A 24,909-nucleotide genomic window follows, 5' to 3' on the forward strand; every position below is an offset into this window, starting at 1 on the left:
TTCTAGCTATCGTCCAATCAGTTTGCTTTCCTCCATCAGTAAACTTTTTGAAAAGGTTATTTTGAACAGAATGATGGCCCACATCAATGAAAATTCAATTTTTGCCAATGAACAGTTCGGATTCCGCCATGGACATTCGACCACTCATCAACTTTTACGTGTAACAAATTTGATCCGTTCCAACAAATCTGAAGGCTATTCTACTGGTCTTGCTCTTCTAGACATAGAAAAAGCATTCGACAGTGTTTGGCATGAAGGTTTGATTGTAAAATTAAAAAACTTTAATTTTCCAACATACATTGTTAGAATAATTCAAAGTTATCTGTCAAATCGTACACTTCAGGTTAATTATCAGAACTCCAGATCTGAAAGACTTCCTGTAAGAGCTGGTGTTCCTCAAGGCAGCATTTTGGGACCAATATTATACAATATTTTCACATCTGACTTACCTGAGCTACCTCAGGGATGTCAAAAATCTTTGTTTGCGGATGACACAGGCCTCTCCGCCAAAGGTCGAAGCCTGCGTGTCATCTGTAGTCGATTGCAAAAAAGTTTGGATATTTTTTCTTCATACTTGCAAAAATGGAAGATTTCTCCTAATGCTTCCAAAACTCAACTAATAATATTCCCACATAAACCAAAAGCTCTTTATTTGAAACCTTCAAGTAGACATGTTGTCACGATGAGAGGGGTTCCAATAAATTGGTCAGATGAAGTTAAGTATCTAGGGCTCATGCTAGATAAGAATTTAACTTTCAAAAATCACATTGAGGGCATTCAAGCCAAATGTAATAAATATGTAAAATGTCTCTATCCCCTTATTAATAGAAAATCAAAACTTTGTCTTAAGAACAAGCTGTTGATATTCAAACAAATTTTCAGGCCAGCCATGTTGTATGCTGTACCAATATGGACTAGCTGTTGTAATACCAGGAAGAAAGCTCTGCAGAGAATTCAAAATAAAATTTTGAAAATGATTCTGAGGCTTCCTCCCTGGTATAGTACCAATGAGTTACATAGAATATCCAATGTTGAAACATTGGAACAAATGTCAAATACAATCATTAATAATTTCAGGCAAAAATCGTTACAATCTTCTATTGCCACGATTAATGCGTTATATGTTTAGGTTAAGTTAGGTTAAGTATATTAAAAACTTTTTTTTTCTCTTATAAGCAGGTGAAATCAACTCACCTGTAAAAAAAAAACTTAACTGCTACGGCAAATGAAATGTAATATGTTGTTAACAAAATGTTAATTAAATCTTAAATTTGTTTTACCAAATTAGGATGATAGTGTTGTCAAATAACACAGAACACCTAGATATAAGAAATGAATGTAATGTTTGGAATGATACTAATAAAAAAAAAAAAAAAAAAAAAAAAAAAAAAAAAAAAAAAAAAAAAAAAAAAAAAAAAAAAACGTAATATAGGTAGTCCTAATGAGATCCTAAGGATTTATAAAGATTTGTTTGTGTAAATTTTCAAAATGATCACAATGAAATCTGGATATCTCTTGGACACTTCTTAGACTCCTTGCGGAATCCCAGATTAGGTGTTTTTCTGTGGATGTTGTGCAGAATTCAAGAGGAACAGTGTTTTAACGACGGAATCAGGATTCGATATGCATATTGCGGTTACGAAAAGAGTATCGGTCATCTATGTTTGTGCTCACGAATTCATTATCTATATAGTTAAAAAAAACGAATCATTTTCCATTTCCAAATCCAGTGTACAGAGGACTCCTCTGCTTCAATACAATCAACATTTTCCTCCCATCCCCAAATTGACCTGCATTCTGACGTAGCCAGCGCCGTTATTGTTTGTACTTACAGTACAAACTAAATCTCGGTGAAATCGTGATCCTATTGATTCCTAGCACGTTCAAGGAGTTTTCTAACAGATCCCTTAGGAAGATACTTTGGGTTTCAAGCAAGCTACTGGTAATTTCTAATGAGATTCTGAAGTCTTCTTATATTTCATCACCGATTCCCTGGATTGCTTGCGAGAAATTATGGAAATTATGAATTCAAAGAATTTTTAACTGGATGTGTCTTAGGCTCGTGTAAAATTACTTGAAAAATCAATTGCTCCACGGGCCGCATATATGATCCTCAAGGCAGCAAGTTGAGTACCACTGAACTAGATTGTTGCCACAATGACGATGATGATGATGATGATGAGGATGACTGTCGGAGTGCGAAAATGAAAGGCATCTGCTAGGAACGATGTGCAACGTTACCGAGAAGAGCCTTTTCGGCAACATGAGCTTGTTCAGGAAATCACACCGAGTACCAACCCCGAATGCGTACGGGAAGTGTGAAATCTACAACCGAAATTAGCATCCGCGCTGGCGGCGGCACGACAGCCAAAATCAAAGTGCTTGTATAGTTGGGTGAAAGTAGCAATCCATGCGGAATACGAAAAAAAAAGTTCGCATAGGGGGATTCAGACGGATGGGCATGAGTTCGCGAGAGTGCGGATGTGTAATATGCAAATAATCCTATTTAAACGGTGTTTAGTCAACATCACCATGTTGCTCGGGAATCAACCAGGGCTTCTAATTGGGGTAGGTTTAATAAAATTTGGGAAATTGTTAGGGGTATTAAGGAAGAATCGTTATATTCCCACGATGGATGTACACATCGCGATTTGTATCACTTACAACTTGTTCTGAATGTTTTTTTTTTAATGTGAAACGCATAAAAATAAGCCATGAAAAAATCTGGACACGCGGTGCGTACTATCCAGAAACTGGATTACTGATAGTATTTCAAAAGTTTCATCTGTAAAGGGCTGTAAAGGCCCTGATAGGACCAAGTTGTGTAGGCGATTTGGAGAGGAAGGTCATAAGGCACTAGGCTGCAATAACCCTCCCAAGTGCTTGATATGTTCCGGGAAGTCCGTGAACAACAAGCATCCAACGGGAGGCTCAAGGTGCCCGACCTTCAAAAGAGCCATAAATGAAAAGTCACAGTGCAGGTAACGCAGCTGAACTTGAACCACTGTGACGCAGCTCAGCAATTGCTGTATCAGGCAGTTGCTGAGTGGGGGACGGATATCGCCATCATATCGGACCCATACCGAGTACTCGCCGGTAACGGCAACTGGGTTGTGGATGGATCCGGAAAAATGGCGGCGATATGGACGACGGGTAAAAACCCCGTCTAGGAGTTGGTGTCTACTACTTAGAGTACTTAGAGAGGCGCTCCGCCGTGAGCGTAACCTACTCGGCCTAAGCGGGGAGGAACTGGTAACGGTGCTCTCGCGTGCATGCGATGCCTAGGCAAGTCCACCCTAGGAATGGGAGACCACCGACGTACTGGTGCACTCAAGCAATTGCGAACCTGCCCCGTGCCTGCCTACGGGCTAGGAGGCGGATGCAGTGAGCCCGTACCGAGGAGGAGCGTGAAGAACGACGCGCTGAAGTCCGAGAAAAGGGCAAGTAAAAAGGCCTGCTTTGAGGGACTCTGTCAGAGTGCCAACGCGAATCCATGGGACGATACCTACATGATCGTTATGGCAAAGACAAGAGGTGCAATGGCTCCTACAGAGCAATCTCCAGAGATGCTGGAGGGGATCATCGAGGGTTTTTTTCCGCGCCACAACCCTAGCCCATGGCTTTCTTTTGTAGGACAGCCGGGGATTGGGGCTGGCGATGAGGAGAGGGTAACCGATGAGGAACTTGTAGGGATTGCAAAATTCCTCAGTATAGGTACGGCACCATGTCCGGACGGAGTTCCAAACCTGGCCCTCAAAGTCGCAATCTTGGAGGCTCCCGGGATGTTCAGATCTGCTATGCAGATATGCCTGGACGAGGGAGTATTTCCTGATGTGTGGAAGAAGCAGAGCCTGGTACTATTGCCAAAGGCGGGAAAACCACCCGGTGATCCGTCGGCGTATAGACCACGGTGATCGACACGGCGGGGATCCTCAACAGACTGTTGAGGTACACCGAGGATGTAAATGGTCTCTCAAGCAATCAGTTTGGCTTCCGAAAAGGGAGGTCCACCGTAGACGCTTCTTCTTCTTCTTCTTTCTGGCGTTACGTCCCAACTGGGACAAAGCCTGCTTCTCAGCTTAGTGTTCTTATGAGCACTTCCACACCCAAGTAACAATTCCACAGCAATTTGGCATTCGTGTGGATTTATTAATGTTTTATGACAGTTACGCGGATGCTATGATAGCTAGAGGCGGCATTTAACGTTGCTAGAAGATGATATTTTGTAAGTCAGCTCTTAGTTGTTTTCAAAACCTTTCAGAGACAAACTATAAAGTTAAAACTTTGTGGCTACAAAACCAGCTTTATTGCAGCATATAATACCTCATTTAATTTGCATATGGTGGCTGCATGACGCTTATTTGTGACGGCTATGATAAAAGATTAATATAATACACCTTGTTGTCATAAAAGCTGCTTTTGAACTGATTGACTTGCACTTGAATTTTGATAACTTACCTTATTTATACCTATTGAATCAGTATTTGGGCTGCATCTGAAGGCATTGCGATGCACAAAAATCGGCAAACTAATGTCCATCTTCATTCTTTCTGCGTATATTCTTCATGATAACATACCCAAACTGCAAACTTTGTTCAATGCTGCTTGGTTACCATGAAAAGCGAAAAAAAAGCTGCATCATCTTCAATCAGCATTTGTTATGGCAATTTTACATCAACAAATGCCGAATCATAACAATGTGCCCTTATCTGTGTATTTATGGTGACAAAACAGCATTTGTCGATGACAATCAATCAATTATGGTTCCGCCATATTAATTTCACTCTGGTTGCCACAATTTCACTTTTTTTAAACATATATCTCCATGAATTCGCGCATTTCATGCTATGGTGTGAAGATTAAAATGACTGAATATAGTTTAAAGCACAATTACTGCCCAATCAAACCAAGAAATGTTGAATATGTTTCATTCTTCACCTGGCGGTTTATTTTATAAAATGCTAAATAACTTTAAAAATACCACTTTCAGAGGGGGCACTCGCAATTTCACTACTTTTTTATCACATTTCACAGTAAATCTCACTCGGCACTTACCACTGTTCTATCGTTCTATCGTTGAAGTTGTTTTTCGTGCTCGCGAGTTTTCGATCGTTCTGTCAGTGTTTTTGATCTGAAAAATTCCTATAGTGGACTCGAACTATTCCTAATGGACTTGTGAATCACTGATAATTACAATTTGTGCAAATAAGACTACGTGTGTTGTGTCATTGAGTGATTTGTTTTTGTGCGATTTGGACAATTATTATCGCCATTGGCAGTATACCCTTTCTCGCTTTCGGATTTTTGAAGCGCCATCTAGCAGCAAAATTGGAAAGCTTATTTACGGCTACTATCAAGGCTGCATACTTGTAGGCGCTTAACATCGATTATTGCTAACCGTACCACAGCGGTGCTTCGGAACAGTATTGCTTTCGTCGTTACATCATGGATTCATGCCAAGTGTGTTCTATGACTTTGGACTCGGGAAGAGCACTTTCATGCAATGGAACATGCAGCTCGATATTCCATTTCACCTGTGTTGGCTTGACCAAAACACAATATGCTTCCTTGACTGCAAAATTGGGGATGTTTTGGTTTTGTAACTCATGCCGCTTAAATTTTGAGCCGGCCGTATACGACCGCGAGAGAACCATCATGAAAGCATTACGAGAACTGTTGATAAGAACAGATTCGATGGACACCCGGCTTGGAAATTATGGAGAAAATCTCCGTAAAATAAACAAAACTCTCTACGACAGCCAAGTATCGATGCCAGCAGATTCCTCATCGTTTGCAAAGCGCATCGAACAACTGACTCTAGATGATTCGTCTGATGATCCAATAAACCGTTCGAGATCTTGTAACGAAACATCCTTTTACGAAGTATTGGATGCTGTAAACTGCTCGATTGCGCAGCCGCCGGAAAAGTTTGTAGTAGGAAACAATAAACGTGTTCAAATACTGGACAATCCCTCCACAATACCTGCCAATTTTTCAAATGGCTCTCGCACTGATGTTTCCACACCTGCAGCTTTACCTCATTGTTCAAATCGCCAGAGCAGAAATATTCTGGATGCATCGGTTTCTCCTACACGTACAGAGGGCGCAGCTAGACCGAATAATGCTCTAAAAGTCGCAAGCAGAGTCCAACACTCGAACGATGTTGAGGCTTTCTACGCAACCCCTTTTGAACCTGAGCAAAGTGAAGAGGAAGTAAAATCGTTCGTTGCCGACATCACTAATGCTCATCCGTCCTTGATAAAAGTGACGAAATTAGTTCCACGTGGAAGAAGTCTTGCGGATCTTTCATTCGTGTCCTTCAAGATAACTATTTGTAAAACCTATTCGAAAGTTGTTAGCGATGTCTGGTATTGGCCGGATGGAATCTCTGTTCGTCCGTTTGAAGCCAACTCAAAAAACGAAACGGCCGTACGTCTTCAGAACTCGTCATGAATGACAAAATAACCACTGCAGAATCTGATCCTGATTCACCATACCTGGGACGCACAACATCAAGCACTTTGGAAGCCTCTTCGCCACCCATCATAGTCGAGAGCATCCAGCCAGCGCACATCAGTCGTCCCAGTCCTATGTTTGGGATGGTCGAAGGGGTCTTCCAGTCTGTGCACTCAGGCAAGTACGAAGCAAATAAGGACATTACCTCTTCTGAAGACGTTCCCTCCCGCAGCGTATCTAGAATTGCCCAATCATCATTTACTACAGCCATTACTGGAGCTACAGATTTTCAGCAACAGCCGGAACGCACGTTATCATCTTGCACATTGGAAGCCTTGGAGCCCCCCATCACAGTCGAGCCCATCCAGCCAGCGTTCAGCAGTCGTTCCGGCCCTGTGTATGGGTCTGGCGAAAAGGTTTTCCAGTCCGTGCTATCAGGCAAGTACCAGCAACATAAGAACACTATCCGCTCTGATATCACTCCTGCCCGCAGCTATCATGAATCGCACCACAGCTCTCAACTTTCTACACCGGGATGCACGCCTGCTAGCTCTAAGGAAGGCCCCAATTCCCTCGTCACAGTCGAGCCATTCCTGCCAGCGACCTGCAGCCATCCCGGTCCTGTGTACGAGCAAGAAGAAGGGGTCTTCCGGACGCACTTTGCAGGCAAGTACGCACACCGCCAATCTAATACGTTTGCAGTAAATTCTACCGCTTCCAGCCCCATGTATCATCAACTCCACCAACGGACGTCATCTCAAACAGAACCGGCTATCAGTATTGCCTCTGGATGTTCTACTCAGTCCCAAACTCACCAGAAAATCGTTACCAACTCGGAAGCCTCTTCAGACGTCCTGATCTACTATCAAAATGTCGGTGGTATAAATAGCGCCATATCAGACTATAAGCTAGCGTGTAGCGACGCCTGCTACGACATTTACGCTTTTACCGAAACTTGGCTGAACGATAATACCTTATCAAACCAACTGTTCGACAACTCTTTCTCTGTTTATCGTCAAGATCGTTCGTCCACGAATAGTTGCAAGAGTTCAGGTGGGGGCGTCTTGTTAGCTATCCGCTCCAGCTTCAAATCGCGCCTTCTGAATCCTCCAAATGATTTGACAGTTGAACAATTGTGGGTTGCAGTTACAAGCCTTGAAAATACTATTTTTGTTTGCGTCTTGTATACCCCGCCGGATATGGTTAACAATGACGCGTTAATCGACAAGCATTTGGCATCACTTGATTGGATTGTCTCGAAAATGGGCGTCAAGGATAACATCATTATTCTGGGCGATTTTAATCTGCGCGGCATTACTTGGCAACGCGACTCGATCGGAACTCTTTTCCCAGATTCAACTTGTTCATCTATGTCGCTGGCAACGCGAGAGTTGCTGGATGCTTACAGTACTGTCGGACTCAAGCAGTTGAGTTCTGTCTTGAACGAGAACAATCGATCACTTGATCTGTGTTTTGCTAGCGAGGATTTGTGTCTTGATTGCTCTGTCATGCGCGTGCCTTCGCCTTTAGTAAAAAACTGTCGGCATCACCCTCCACTGCTTATTACCATGAGAAGAGCGCCTCAGCTTTACTACGTTGACAGTGCTTCAAGTGTTTTCTACGATTTTTCGAAGGCCGATTTTTGCGGAATGAATGTCTTTCTCAGAAATGTAGATTGGAACCAGATTCTTAACGAAGATGATGCTAACGAAGCTGCTTCATCGTTGACTAGTATTCTACTCTACACTATTGGTCAGTTTGTGCCACTGAAAACACCTCGTGAGCCAGTCAGACCCGCTTGGTCTAATTCACATCTGAAGCATCTAAAACGTTTGAAAAGAGCAGCACTCAGAAAGCACAGCAAGCACCGCACCGACACCACCAGAGCTGCTTATGCCGAATCAAACGCACTGTATACCAATCTCAATGAACGTCTTTACCGTGCGCATCTAGTGCAGATTCAAGATCGCCTCAAGTCCGACCCCAAAAGCTTTTGGCGTCATGTCAGTGACCAGCGGAACCAAACAGGTCTACCATCTTCAATGACGAACGGAGCTGATTTGGAAGCCAACTCATCAACAGAAACTGCAGAATTGTTTCGAGCTCAGTTCAGCAGTGTATTCACCGACAAAATACTCACCGCTGAGGACATCAGTACAACTACTCGCAATGTACCACAGCTGTCGAATCCAGGTCTTCCTGTATCAGTTACTTCCAACATGGTGATCAGCGCTTTGGACAAACTAAAGTCTTCGAAAGGATACGGTCCAGATTTCATCCCATCAGTTCTTCTTAAAAAATGCGCTAGTTCTCTGGCGTTACCTTTAGCTAAAATTTTCAATACGTCTCTGCTTACTGGCGAATTTCCGGCTTGTTGGAAGGATTCATTTGTTTTTCCCGTATACAAGAAGGGTTGCAGACAAAACGTTGGGAATTATCGGGGAATAGCTGCATTAAGTGCAATCTCTAAACTTTTTGAGCTAATCGTTCTCGATAAACTTGTTCAAACATGTGCACATTATATCTCGCCTAACCAACATGGCTTCATGCCCAAACGATCAACAGCCACAAATTTAACTGTTCTAACTACCTTCGTAATTCGCGAGATACAAAAAGGTCACCAAGTAGATGCCATTTACACTGATCTGTCGGCTGCATTCGACAAAATGAATCATGAAATCGCACTTGCTAAATTCGATAAGTTAGGATTCAAAAACAACTCACTCAAATGGTTACGCTCATATCTGATCGGCCGCAGCATGTCCGTTAAAATCGGCGACCATATTTCATCACCTTTTCCGGTTACTTCTGGCGTACCTCAAGGCAGCCATCTCGGGCCGTTTCTATTTTTATTATATATGAATGATGTCAATTTAATTTTGAACTGCCTAAGTCTATCATACGCTGATGATTTGAAGCTGTATTATGTAATCAAACACAAGAACGACGTTGTGTTCTTGCAGCAACAGCTTCAAGTTTTCGCTGATTGGTGTCGACGTAATCGGATGCTACTGAATGTATCGAAATGCTCGGTGATATCTTTCGGCCGAAAACACTCATTATTAGTGGAAGATTATTACTTAAATAATACTAAATTGCAACGAGAAACGACAGTTAAGGATCTAGGCATTTTATTAGATACTAAATTAACTTTTAAAAATCACGTTTCCTACATTGTGTGTAAAGCCTCTTCGCAGTTAGGTTTTGTTTTACGATTCGCGAAACAATTTAAGGACATATATTGCCTGAAAGCTTTGTACTGTTCCTTAGTTCGACCTATACTGGAATATTCAGCCATAGTTTGGTCCCCATACTACCAAAATGAGGTTCAACGAATTGAAAAAATCCAGCGCAAGTTTGTTCGCTTCGCTCTTCGTAATCTCTACTGGAGAAATCCCTCGAATTTACCAAGCTATGAGAGCCGCTGTATGCTGATTAACTTGGAGCTTCTTCACGCAAGGCGAGATGTTTCAAAAGCTTGTTTCATCAGTGATCTACTTCAAAATCAAATAGATTGTCCTGCTTTACTCGCCAGGTTAGATATTAATATTCGAAGCCGTAACCTACGATCACACTCTTTTCTGCATTTAAATGCCGCAAGAACAAATTATGGCTTAAATGAGCCACTGCGTAATATGTGTCGTACTTTTAATAAATGTTTCGAAGGATTTGATTTTCATGTTTCCCGCAATGTGAACAAGAGTAGATTTAAGAGAATTCTTTGTTAGTTTTAAGGTGTATGTTATAGCCGTTAAGCATGTCATTGGGGTGTATAATTTTAACCTGTTGACAGTAATAATAATAAATAATAAATAAATAATAATAAATAATAAAATTTGAGCACTATTATCGAAATAAATCGTTTTAAATATAAATCACTACGAAATTAATTATCACAGACGTGTTTTCAATCTTATTTTGTTTTGTTTACGTCGTAATAAATCTGGCAAGGTCGACGTTATGATAAAATCATTTTCAAGATGATGCGACATTTATCTAGAACAGGTGGCCTCAAAATAGCTACCATAAATGCTATTTTGCCTTATTCGTGTGACATAATTACACTTCATTGCCTCTTTCAGAGTGGGCCAACTAGTCACGTTCTGATCTACAAGACGTTTTGGGGGATGTGATGAAGGCAACAGTGCCTTGACCGTGGTTTTATTAGCGTTTATTTATAGCACCCTGGAAGTAATTCGTAAAACTAAAATTGTTACTTGTGCAGTTATTAACTGAGAGCTTTCTATGCCAATTGACCATTTTTGCATGTGTATATCGTGTGGCAGGTACGAAGATACTCTATGCCCTGGGAAGTCGAGAAAATTTCCAACCCGAAAAGATCCTCGACCGGTGGGATTCGAACCCACGACCCTCAGCTTGGTCTTGCTGAATAGCTGCGCGTTTACCGCTACGGCTATCTGGGCCCCTTGCCGTAGACGCTATTCTGATGGTTAAGAAAACCGCTGAGATAGCACTCCAGCGTAAGAGGAGGGGGATTCGCTACTGCGCATTCAATAGTGCTAGTTGGGCGGCTATTGCTGATGCGCTCATGCGTCTGGGGATACCCGAGTACCTGTACAAGATTCTCGGGAGTTACTTCCAGAATCGGGTATAAGTCTTTGACACAGAGGTGGGTCGGAAGTGCTTTCACATAACCTCAGGAGTCCCTCAAGGTTCCATCCTGGGTCCGGTGTTATGGAATGTCATGTACGACGAGGTGTTTAGATTAAAATTCCCGGCGGGTGTGGTCATCGTTGGCTTTGCCGACGATATTACGCTGGAGGTCTACGGTGAATCGATCGAAGAAGTGGAATTGACTGCAGCCCACTCGATCGCAATTGTGGAGGAGTGGATGAGCTCCAGGAAACTGGAGTTGGCTCACCACTGAGGCGGTTGTTGTCAACAACCGAAAGTCGGTGCAGCAAGCGGTGATCAGTGTAGGCGACTGCACGATCACTTCGAAGCGCTCCGTCAAACACTTGTGGGTGATGATCGACGATAAGCTTACCTTACCTTATGCCTGCAAGAGAGCCTCCACAGCTATTGTGGCACTGTCCCGGATGATGTCCAATAGCTCTGCGGTGTACGCCAGTAAGCGTAAGCTTTTGGCCAGTGTCGCCTCGTCCATGCTGAGGTATGGTGGCCCGGCTTGGGGCACAGCTTTAAGTACCAACAGCTACCGTAGCAAGCTGGAGAGTACATATAGGCTAATATGCCTGAAGGTTGCGAGCGCGTACCGTACCGTGTCACACGATGCACTCTGCGTCATCACCAATATGGTGCCTATTGGTATCCTTATCATGGAAGACATAGAGTGCTTCGAAAGGCGTGGCACAAGAGGCATACGCTGGACTGCCAGACTGGCCTCTATGGGCAAATGGCAGCGTGCGTGGGACAGTTCCACCAAGGGAGTGTGGACTCACAGGTTGACTCCGAGGTTTGATATCTGGGGAACTAACATTCCACCTGACACAGGTCCTTTCGGGCCATGGTTGCTTTAGACAGTATCTACACCGTTTCGGTCATGCGGGTTCTCCCGAATGTCCAGCTTGTACAGGTTTAGAGGAAACGGCGGAACACGTTTTGTTCGTGTGCCCGCGTTTCCGCACAATGCGTGACCGCATGTTTGCCACATGCGGAATGCCGTTTCATCGGCTATCACCCACATCGTCTTGGAACTACAAAGGAGGTGGCGAGTGGACTCGAGGAGTGGCTAGTGCAGACGCTAAACAACAGGTGGTCCAAGAGTTCGCCGTCGGCTACGTAGGTCATACCGGTGCCCTACGGTCGAAATCGACCCTTACAGCGATTAAGTGTCCACGGGGAGAACATCCTGGTAGCGCTGCTGTCGTGGATACGAGCCTCTGGTTGTTCGGTTCAGGTGGAGGCCCTTCGTCAGCAATCCCAGCGTGTGCTAGCTGATAGGGCCTGAGCCTTCAGTAGGTCAAATTGCGAAGCCCGCAGTATCAGTTCTTGATACCTGCGGTGCAGCTGGGCGCAGGCGTTGTGGTTGATCCTGCCCGCCTTCAGCGGACAATGGGAGGTAAGGACCACCTGGGAAGCTGGCAAAGCGTTAGCATGCTACCTTGGTGGACCCCCCCCCTAAGCGTGCCATCGATGTTCGTTGCTGCATGGCTACGCAGCTAACCTGGAGGATGCGATGTGCAATAGCCCCTCTCCGAAGCAATGCCTTCTTGGTGGTCCCGGAGAGACGAAGGGTTTGGCGGCATGTAGTAAATGGTCCTCAACCCAACACTCCCGGACCTTGGTCCGGCGTCTGTTGAGCAGATTATCCACCCAATGCTAAGTAGAAAAAAAAAAGTTGCATCTTATGAAGCATGTGGTGTATGCATGCAATGTTCAAGCTATACAAAAACCAAACTTATGTTTGGAGTACTTGTGATGAGGGAACAGAAACCTTGTGCAAATTGTGAGAACGAAACTCATAACCGTCGGTGACAACAGTGGGGTCATGGTATCAAGCATTGTCACATGGATGCTAAATGCATTATTCACCATTACATCAACGGAAAATTAAAAATAAAGTTTGTTATGGTTTTAGATATGTTTTGGGTTGGAAACATTTCCCGTTGTATTTAGAACCTAGTGGTTTGGAAATGCTTTCGAAAGCATCACCTCCAAAAATCTTAAAATTTGATACCCATATTGAGTTCATACCGTACATGTTCCTAATTTGCTTTGCCTAAAACTTCCCCAAGGGCACCTGGAACCTACTATAGATTGGTCAAAGCATCAAATGGTTCTGAATAGTTTCCTGGAAACTTCATCTTGAAGTTTGATGCCCAATTGGAAATACAGTAAGGGCCCATTCACAAATTTCATAACGCTAGAGGGGGTGGGTGGGTGTCCTAACTGTGTTACGGCCCATACAAAAATTAAATAATGATCATACAAAATGCGTTACAAGGGGGTGGGTGGGTGTCCAAAATGGCCAATTTCAGTGTTATGAAATATATGAATGTGCCCTAATGTTCCGATTTTGTCAGCCCCATGCCGCATTTAGGGTTGACAAAATTGGAAAAGAGCTAAAATCTGGATAAATTTTTTCAACTGGTTTCAAGTTTTATTTTAACTTAAGGATTTAGTTTTATGATTATGTTAACATAAACATTGTTTTTTTTACTTCCATTTTCTATGTACCGTAATCCAAGGTAACATTGATAAGTTTCTTTGATAATTATTAAGAATTTCAAATTTTGAAAATTCGATCTTTTGATGATTGTATAGACGTGGCCAAGGTCATAATTGACTTTATGCATCCAATATTGCCAGTATATACGTGTTTAGTCTAATTAAAAAAATATATAAATTTGAGGCTGACAAAATCGGGAACAAAGGATGCTAAAATCGGGGGTAGACAAAATCGGGTCAAAAAGGGTGCTAAAATCGGGGGAAGATAAAATCGGGGGTAGACAAAATCGGGGGCTGACAAAATCGGGTCATTACTGTAGTTCTTGTTGATATATGCATGATTGGAAAAACAATCTTATTTTCCAGAACCAGCTTTACGGAAATGACCATATCTTGGAAGATTTCCAATAAATCCTAATGCGTCTACCTGCATTCAATCTTCAATTGGTTCTAGTTTCTTGAACAAATTTTAACGTCGGCAGAAAATAAATGTGATTTGGACATGACCTTGGAAAATTCGGAACATATCCAGTGTGACCAATATGCATGGCCAAACCAATCTGCATGGCCTAACAAAATACTGCGATTTGGCTCTGGCTGCGCGCATTCTGCGAGTCACTTATAGTACGAGATCTCAAGGATTATTATTTGAGATCTACTATGGTGCTTTAATACTTCTTAAAGACAATTAATTTGGGCGAACAAACATTTAACAAAAAGGACGTAGAATACAAAGCATTTACATTGAAACAAAGACATATACACTGATTAGAACGTGAACTGTGAGCTACTGCGTGTATGCTGACAATCATCAATGATATGCTGTTTTTGATCTTCAATCATGTTTCCAGGAAGGCGATGTTGCGTGCTCTACCAATATGACCTGACTGTTGTAATACCAGACAAAAATGTGGTTAATATAATTTGATTTAGTTTTTTTTTAATTATGCTAGTTCGACAATTCGCTTGTTAAAATTTTATACTTCTTCGTCAAATGAAATATAATACGTTATTAACAAAGTTTTAATAGAACCATCTTTTTTTCAATAAGGTGATAGTGTTGTCTAGCACAATACATCGAAAGGAGCGAAAAATAGAAATTGTAATTGTATGGTACTAATAGAAAGAATATACTATGTGTGTAAAAAGCTCTCTAAATTGATTATAGTAATATTTTTGATAAACTTGACATCCGAAACATACCTAAGCCATTTGAACCCTGCAAAATTTCATATAATTGTTCTCACAATCAAAATTTGCATTTCTTTCCATTACAGCCAACCCGTCTTCTCTCGCCAAGCACCATCCTCAAACGGCGCAAGGCGAACAGTTTCGAGTTGGCCACCCTTTTGTGCAGTTATTTGATAGGAAATGGATTTGCAGCGTGCGTGGTGTCCGGTTACGCTACGCGGGAGATCGTCAACAACGACCAACGCCGAGTTTGCTGTCCCTATGTGCCGTGCCAGGAGCAGGTAAGTGCAGCAGACCTCGCTATAAATTAATTTACTTAAGTATGGATATGAAGACGAGTGCGAAAAAATGCGAACAGACGAAAAAATATTGAGGGTCCAACATATATACACGCAAGAAAGATCCAGTGCTTATCACTTGACGTATTTTATGGTGCAACCTGCAAAAGAGGGGGCACATTTGACGGTCGTGTCATAAAATGAATTGCACGATCGCAAATGTAATACTAAGGAACTGAGAGTCGCACAAAAAAAACTAGATATATCCCAATATTGAGGTCAACCTACTAAGATAACGCTATCGCACTAGAAACTGTGGTCTCTTAAACTGAATGTGTTTGGCACAAAAGTAAACACATATGTATTTTCACTTACATGGAACTTCTTATGCTATATTTTCTAACTTATGCCGAGCGATATTATATGTTAAGTTAACCTTTACTGTAATGTAATTTACAATTCAATACAAGCTCGATGATGCTGTTCAGAATGAGTGAAGTTTCTCCATGTTTGTTCTAGCACATAAAATTATTGAAAGAGTGTTCGACAGATCTTTTCCAAAAGAATCTGATGGAAATCAATGAGAAACGCGTAGAAATCCTACTAACAAAAACTCAATCAATATCCAAGGAGGGATACTTGATGGAATATTTTGAACAGTCTCTAAAGCAAAAAAAAATAAAACATACATTCAAGGAGTTTTGTCAGTAGCAATTACTTTAGGAATTATTACATGAACATTTCACCTTAAAATGATTTTGAGAATTGAAATAAAAAAATGATCGAAGGTTTCTCTACAAAGTCTATCAGAATTCAGTCAAATGTACCCCAACAATTTTTTTTCCAAACAAATAATTATTTAAAACATTTCGGCAAAATACTGCCGAAATTTCAGCAAGATCTTTTGTTGATACTTTTCCTCAACATAAAAAAAAAATAACTGAATAACTAACATGGGTTTTACGGAAAGAGATAAAAATAAACTACTCCAAATGTTTTCGTATTGATTATGTCAATAATTTAGCGTTAGCGTAGATACGGTATACTTTGTAGATTGGATACTAGCAATATTTATGTTTTTGTTTTGATAATCTCATCTAGATTACTTTCAAGAACAAAGCTTGGGAGTGAGCCTTGATCCAATCTTAAAAAGAGTATCAAACCATAAATATAACTATTCCCGGCCACGCCCATCTTTACCGTAACTTGGGATAGGGAAAGGAAATGTTGATGTAGCACTTACGTAACGAGAGGCCTCCGACTCAGTGACACCCTCATAAGTGCTACGGAGTTGGGGGTTGGGAGGTATATTAGGTCAGGATTCGACTGAAAAGCTGGCGATAACCCCAGAGTATGTGATGTTTAATTGTTTTGCTTTTAAGTTAATCTTTTTAATGCCAGCAATCAGAAGAAAGCAAAATGTTTTTATTTATAGTTTAAACAATATTATACCGCAACGAAAAAAAAAACCGATCACGCGATGAACGGTAGTATCTTTCTGCTCGTTAAAAAACAGAACCGATCCCTTCAGGGTCATCGGATTGTTCCGAACACAAAAAGAAAAATACCCAGGCGAACTGAAAAAAAAACCGTACACCAAAAACATCGTATGAGCACCTACAACCGATGGACAACTTCACGACAAGTGACTGGTCGAAAAAGTAATTGTACAAATAAACCGCACAAAAAAAAGAAAAAAAAAACTAAACACCGTCAGTTTTGTTAACCGAAAAATTATGGCGCACTCCGAAAATCAAATATTCGTAACATCCAGAACAAGTTATGGTTTTTACAATACCGGAACGAACTCACCAAAATCCTGTAGTCTCCTGAAAAATGTGTCCGCCGGTTCCGCTTTCTCCGAAAACGGCACTGTCTGCTCCGCTATGGTTAAACTGAGCTTTAAATATTCCTATTCTTCCATCGGTTCACAAACTAAACTTAGAAACAGGCAACATTAAATCCGGGTGGCGTAGTACCACCGAACCACCAGCGGAATTATGTAGGTACGCCGAACGCAAAAAAAAGGTGACAGCAGTTCAAAATACAAACGTCCGCGGCACGGCCTACTGCGATCCTCTCTTGGAACCCGTATTGATTATGTCAATAATTTCATCAAAAACTGTCCAAGCAACTGAAGCAGGAATTTCTTTGTAGTTAAGGATTAACGTATTAACGGCGAGCTAAGGGGACTATGGCCACAGGACCGCATCACTTTTGAATCTCTTGAATAATGACTAAAATATTTCAGCAAAAAATATTACAAGTGAATCCAAAAATTCAAATATATTAGAAGCTAATTGAAAGAATATGCGAGAATTGAACAAAACAAACTCTAAGCAAAATACTGAAACTGACTCCGCGTTATTCAAACAGATTTTGAAAGACTCTAAAACGATTAGGATCAAAAATTTAGTGACTTATTTGAGAATCTTTAAGACATATGAATGCAATTTATTCATCTGCAGATCGATAGATATAACGTAAATATCAAAATACTTACACACTCAGAATAATCTGCCGAATCTCGGCTTTCGGAAACCGAGATTCGCACAGCCGAGCGCTCGGCATACATCTCGGTTAAATAGTTGTAACTGATTATCTTGGTTTGCGTGAGAAATTTTAGTTATTGTGTTCAACCGAAAATCTCGGCTTCGCACAAACTGAAATCTCAGCAAAAATGAATAACAATCACTTTTAATGCCCTTTTTAATATTTTTCATTTTTATTTTTGACTATGAACATCTGTTAAGGCTGTCCATTAGGGTGAATCAAATTTTAAAAATGTTTGAAGGTCCAATCTCCCATATGCTCGTTACCATCCTTACCATAAAAATAGTGTTCTGTGAAATTTTCAGCTTTCTAGGTAGTGATCCCATATTGAAAACTCATTCTTCAAACTTAAAGAAGGATGTTGCTGAAAAAACAAATCCCTTTTGAGCTTATTTTGTTTGGATTTTTTGTACAGGACTATAATAATAAAGCTTAATAATAGCAAATTAACTCATATCAGAGAGATAATATTTGTCGGATTAATTTTTTTCTCTTCAGGAAATTTCTTTAATATGGTTTGAAGAATGAGTTTTTACTATGGGATAATAAGTTTATACTTACATTACAGTACTAGCGTGTTTGGAACAAATCTCAAAATTTCTCCATAGCAATTTCCATATAAACCTACATTGTCTTTGGTCCACCTTTAAATCACCACCTAGAGAGCTGAAAATTTCACAGAACACTATTTTTATGGTAAAGATGGTAAGAAAAATATGGGAGATTGGATTCCCAAACATTTTTAAATTTTGAACCGCCCTACTGTCCATACACCATATACGAATATGGTTACAATCAAGTCTTAACCCTCTAATACCCAAATTTTTGTTTTCGATCTAAATATTATTTTTCGTTATCTAAAATCATTCTAAACACGGTTTGGGCAATGATTTATTTTTCTTCGCAAATTTATGAATTTTGGTTTTTGATTTTTATTATTTTTATTTTTGAACATCCCTATCCTTTTCAATTTTTTCTTGAAGCCTCTTCTGGTTACTGATTTTTGACAATAATAAAAATTTGAATTTTTACTATACTTTTGAAAATATGAATTTTTCATTTTTTTTCTGGAACATTTTTTATTTTCCGTGTAACTAACGGAAAAACAGATTTGAAATCATTTCAATACCATCAGGCTCTTCTTCTGTGATAGGTTGATCGTAGAAAAATATAAAAGGTACGATTTTTTATAATACACGTTAAATGAATCCCAGGCATTTGTAGGTTATATAAGAATACACTTTTTCAAACAATTTTCAATAATACAAAAAAGTTTCAAAAATCATAAAAAAACTTTTCTTATATGCGTGTTATGAGTCAAGGTTTAAGCCAAAAATAAAATCATTTTAATTTCCGAGCTACGAAAAAATACACAAAATTCCAAAGTGTACCCCGTCTAAAGGCGGGGTTGGGTATTAGAGGGTTGAGAATATTACAAACAATCCCATAGTTAGTTCTCGACAGAAGAAGCATACCTAATACCTGATATATCGCGACATTGAGCACTGAAAACAATAAAACAAAATCATTGAGCGTGCTTACTGAAGATTTGGTACCATCTCACTTCTTTCTGCTTTTACCACCTTTTTTCGTATATACAAGACCGATTCACTTTTCCGGATGTGAAAGAAAACAATATGGCAGAATGTCCAACGAAATGCTGAGAATCTCGGTAAACTTAGGTGAAAAACCGATAAATCAGCATTCAAGAAAACTGAGCTCGGTGAAAACATAGTTTTGTTTAATGAATATGGCAAGTAGAAATGTACTAGAAAATTATGAAATTTTGTATGAGAAGCCAAACATCAAACTTTGAGCGATGTTTTCTCAATGCCTACTTTTTCAATATGGGAAAGTTATGCTTTTATGGGCAGTGCTATTGATGCATAGAGTAAGGTTGGGCAAAAGTTCGACCTTAGTGGTATAATCAAAGTTTCCAGGAAAACAATAGTAGTTGAAACAAAATTAATACCATACAGTGAACTTTTAACATATTGGCTATCATTTTGCTGAACATACTTGTGTCAAAATATTAACCCATTTTTAGTTATTACAGTTTCAAAATTGATTGTCTTAAACGAAATTCTGCCCCACCGGTGGGGCAAGAGTTCGAATCAAGTGTGGTGCAAAAGTTTGCTGGCTAAAACACATAATATCGATACTTTTATGACAGGCATACTTTACAACAACCGTAAGCTTAAGTTTGCCGAAAAATACACACTTCATGGCTGCTTGGGCACGTCAGGAGTTAATCATCAATATTAACCTCCTTTTCCCGAGCAGCCTAGATAGCCGCGTAGTGTCGGTAGCGGTTGTTTCAACTGGCTAAGAATTAACACTACGGACTGCCTGTTCCGGTGGTAAAAGTCCACCTCACAGGTGACCCCTAATTTATGGTGTGATGCGTACCGTGCCTAAGAATGAATGGTTAGGGGGATCTAAATAAAACCTAACCGCAAACGGAGCCTGTGGGGTACCAGGGCGCCCTCCACATTATTGAGTCCTTCCTGTGCTACCCGGAGCAATGGTGCAGGTGACCTTGTGTTTCTCCGAGATAATCGGCTGCCCTTCTTCAGTCTCTATCTTGAGGCTTAATAAGGGTGGGATTATGAATATGTTGACATTTAATTTAAATTATCACCTACATGGATTCGCATTATGCGTTTTACACAGTGTATTCTGTGCTCTTTCGCCTTTGGCGACTTTAAATAGATACCGATCTGGTTTTTTCGTTGCTGGTCTTTTTCGTGCTGAGATTGCAAAAAGCTTAATCCTGTCTAGTTTGGGTAGTGGCTACGGTTAGGTTAGCTCAGATCAATCTTCAGCATAAAAGAACAGCAACGATCAATCTTTGCAGACTCATGCAAAATGGTGCAGCCCAAGTGGCGCTAGTTCAAGAACCCTACTTTCGTAGAGGGAACTTCTATCTAGGTAACCTTGTGGACCCAGTTTTTGCTACTTTTAGCAAGCTTGAAATGGCGAACTCGCGCTCCATGCCCCGCGCATGCGTGCTCGTTAATAAAGCAATTGTTGCTACACTCATTTCTGAGTTAACTACCAGAGATGTATGTGCTGTCACAATCGATGTTTCTGTTGGTGACCTCAACAGGAAATACGTCTATTGTTCGGTATATTTACCACATGATGAACCATCCCCAACGGATGACTTCAAACGAGTTGTCGTACACTGCGTAACAAAAGGCCTTCCGCTGATTGTGGGCAGTGATGCCAATGCTCATCACATCATCTGGGGCAGCTCGAATATCAATTTGAGAGGCTCCAGTCTGATGGAATACTTAAGTAGTACAGACCTTGGATTACTTAACATAGGCAATCGCCCAACCTTCATGGTTTCTAATAGAGAAGAAGTGTTAGACATAACGCTCTGCTCGAATAGAATCAGTCACGAGTTGACGAATTGGCATGTATCAGATGAGGAATCATTATCTGATCATCGCTACATCTTCTTTGAACATTCAAATGTAACTGCGCAGACTTTGCGTTTTAGGAATCCCCGGTCAACAAACTGGGAACTCTACATTGAATTGGTTGCGACCAAATTTCATGGATATTCTCCGTCCATTGAAAATCCAAGTGATCTGGATGATGCCGTTGATACTACAACATCCTACATTATGGAAGCTTTTGAAGAAGCATGTCCTCTGCGGTCTGTAAAGACTACAAGAGGGACCCCATGGTGGAATTCCGATCTGACTAGACTCAGGAAACAATGTAGAAGGAGTTGGAACAGACGCCGTTCAGCTGGATCAGAGTCGTTCAAGTCAGCTCGCAAGGCTTACAAGAAGGCTCTTCGTTCTGCTGAACGATCCGGCTGGAAAAACCTTTGTACAAATGTTTCCAGTTTGAGTGAAGTCAGTCGGTTGAACAAAATTCTTGCAAAATCTAAGGATTTCCAAGTGAACGAAATTCGCTTACCTAATGGTGACTTTACTTCTTCCGATGAAGAAGTTTTAGAATGTTTATTCAATACACACTTCCCCGGATGTGTGGACATAGCATCTACGGATGAACCAAATGTCTTTTCATGTAGTTACGAGTCTCTGGCCTCGGCTCGCAGTATCGTAACTACTGAATCGATTCAATGGGCACTTAATAGTTTTGCTCCTTTCAAATCTCCAGGAGCGGATGGGATTTATCCTGTTCTGCTCCAAAAGGGATTTGAGTCTATCAAACATGTTTTGAAAAAGCTACTTGTAAGCAGTTTTGCTACCGGGTACATTCCCAAATCCTGGCGTGATATTACTGTAAAGTTTATCCCAAAAGGAGGACGTGCGTCGTATGAGGAAGCGAAGAGTTTTAGACCAATCAGTCTGACCTCTTTTCTTCTGAAATGTCTGGAACGCATTATCGATCATCACATCCGTGATGTTTATTTGGCAAACATGCCTCTTCATGTCAATCAACATGCTTACCAATCTGGAAAGTCCACTGTGACTCTTTTACACAAAGTTGTATACGATATCGAGAAAGCATTCGCTCAGAAGCAATCGTGCTTGGGTGTTTTCTTGGATATTGAGGGTGCCTTTGATAACGTGTCTTTCGATGCCATATTGGAAGCCGCACGAAACCATGGGCTACCTACAATGATTACCAATTGGATTCATCAAATGCTCAAAAACCGACATCTCTTCTCGATATTGCGTCAAGCAGCGATTCGAAAATTGAGTGTTTGCGGATGCCCCCAAGGGGGAGTCTTGTCACCACTTTTGTGGAATCTCGTAGCAGATACGCTATTGAGGCAACTCAATAATTGCGGTTTTCCAACTTATGGATTTGCCGACGACTATCTAGCTCTGATAGTTGGTATGTGCATGAGCACCCTATTCGACCTGATGCAAAGTGCTCTTCAGGTAGTCGAGAGTTGGTGTCGCCAATATGGCCTTTCGGTTAACCCGAATAAAACATCTATTGTTCTTTTTACGGAAAGACGAAACCGCGATGGAATTCGACCTTTACGTCTTTTTGGCACTGAGATTAATGTGACTGATCAAGTAAAGTATGTCGGAGTCATTCTAGATTCCAAACTTTTATGGACAGCTCACATTGATTTCAGAGTCAAAAAAGCTTGTATGGCCTTCGGTCAATGCCGGCGAACCTTTGGTAAAACTTGGGGCTTCAAACCCAAATATATCAAATGGATTTACACAACAGTTGTTCGACCAATATTGGCATATGGATGTCTTGTGTGGTGGCAAAAGGGCGAAGTAAGAACAATCCAATCAAAATTGGGCCATCTCCAAAGGATGTGCTTGATGGCGATGTCTGGTGCGTTCTCTACAACTCCCACAGCAGCGCTCGAGGCCCTTTTCGACGTTGCGCCACTACACATATATCTTAAACAAGAAGCACTTTCTTGTTCTTACCGCTTATGGGTACTGGATCTACTGGAGAAAAATCCAGTGAATCGTAGATCTACACACACTTCGTTGTTTCCATTTTTGGTGAATTGGGACAAAATTGTCCTTGCTCCAAGTGATCTCACAATTGCTTGTAACTTTCCTTACAGGACATTTACCACACAATTCCCTTCACGGGAAGAGTGGACGTCTGGCTATTTGGAAAGAAGTATATCAAACAATATAGTATGTTACACTGATGGCTCCCTTCTTGAAGGTAGAGCTGGTGCAGGAGTATATTCTCGTGAGCTAAGGCTGAATCAGTTTTACTCACTTGGTAGAAACTGCACCGTTTTCCAAGCGGAAATATTTGCTCTTATGTGTGGAGTGCAATCAGCACTTCAACAGCGCGTAATGGGTAAAGTCATATACTTCTGTTCAGATAGTCAGGCTGCTATAAAAGCTCTCGCTTCGGCCAACTCAAGGTCGAAGCTTGTTATCGCATGTCGAACTCAAATTGAGGAACTGAATTCAGTCAACTCTGTAAACCTTGTATGGGTACCTGGCCATTCTTCCATCGCTGGAAATGAATTGGCTGATGAGCTAGCTCGCGATGGAGCATCGCATGACTTCATTGGCCCTGAGCCGGCTATTCCAATTTCGAAGTGCTGGGTGAAGCTTCAGATAAACTCTTGGGCGGCAACTCAGCACAAGCAATATTGGAATAGTTTGGAGTCATGTCGTCAAACAAAATTGTACATTACTGAGCCATCTCCAAGGGTGGCGAAGTATTTAACAAATCTGTCAAAGCAGAATTGCAGTCTCTTGGTCAGAGCGTTGACAGGCCACTGCCGACTCAACTATCATATGGCAAATATTCAGCGTGCTGACTCATTTGTGTGTGATAGTTGTGACTCCGATTATGGAACTTCGTATCACCTGATATGTAACTGTCCAGTTTTTGCGCAAATGCGATTCCAATTACTTGGTAAACACTTATTAAGTGAAACTGAATTCAGAAGCCTGAATCTTCAGGACATTCTGTTATTCTTAACCCGCTGTGGTAATGAGCTATAGGCTCTCTTTGCGCTCATGCGTTTTGCAGTGCCCTTTTTATGGCGCTGTTCGAACCCATTGTGGTATGGAGCTACATGCTCTCATTTCGCTTATGCGATCTTCCCTCTTCAAGGGACCCCACTCCTATTTCCTCCCATATTTCCCTTCCCTTTCCTCTCCCATCGGGTAGATGATGAAATAGGCTCAAATATGGCGATGGCACAAATCTCCCAACTGGTGGGGAACGTGCCTTTGGAGCCGGCCTTCTGATACCTGATACCGAAGCTTAAGTTTGCCGAAAAATACACACTAAATTTTCATCAAAAAATTGCCCAAAACAGGGTGATTAGAACTATTGCCCCACTATGGGCTAAAAATTGTTTCCAAGCATTTATTCAAAAAAAAAATACACCTCAAAGCATCCTTATGATTGGCCTAGAAACGCCCTTACATAAAATATTGAAAAAGATTTTATTTTCAATTGGATCCATGCAACGAAAGTTTGACCAAAAATTACAATATTTACGTCGAAAAACAACAAATAGCCATAACTTTTCCAAAGTCTCTTACTTGAATAGCATTCGAGCCACCAATACATTTATAAGTTTTGTTTTGAATTGAGCGAGAAATCTTGAAAATAAACTCTTGCCCCACTTGAACTTTTGCCCCTCTTTACTCTACATTTAGGCGAATTCACCAAACCATTTTGAAAATGTAAGGTATGACGATTTTCTTTACAGGTGAATCCCCAATGCGATTAAATAATGACTAACGGAAAATTACTGCCTCTCGCTCTACAAAACTTGGTTTAAAAAAACACAATAGAAGATAGTTATTGCGCATTGGATTTTGAGCTCGAGGTTATT

The 24,909-nt window shown here is 40.9% G+C and overlaps 1 protein-coding gene across 1 annotated transcript in view; it reads left to right on the forward strand.

Moving 5' to 3' along the window:
* Nucleotides 1-24,909, forward strand: part of LOC5569456 (coiled-coil domain-containing protein lobo) — a 97,292-nt gene that overhangs the window by 57,370 nt on the left and 15,013 nt on the right. The window contains exon 2 of the mRNA XM_021855120.1: nt 14,886-15,080. Coding sequence (XP_021710812.1) covers nt 14,886-15,080 — 195 coding nt within the window. The remainder of the gene's footprint in view (nt 1-14,885; nt 15,081-24,909) is intronic.

Source organism: Aedes aegypti, chromosome 1 (assembly GCF_002204515.2).
Source record: "Aedes aegypti strain LVP_AGWG chromosome 1, AaegL5.0 Primary Assembly, whole genome shotgun sequence".
Taxonomy (NCBI): Eukaryota; Metazoa; Arthropoda; class Insecta; order Diptera; family Culicidae; genus Aedes; species Aedes aegypti.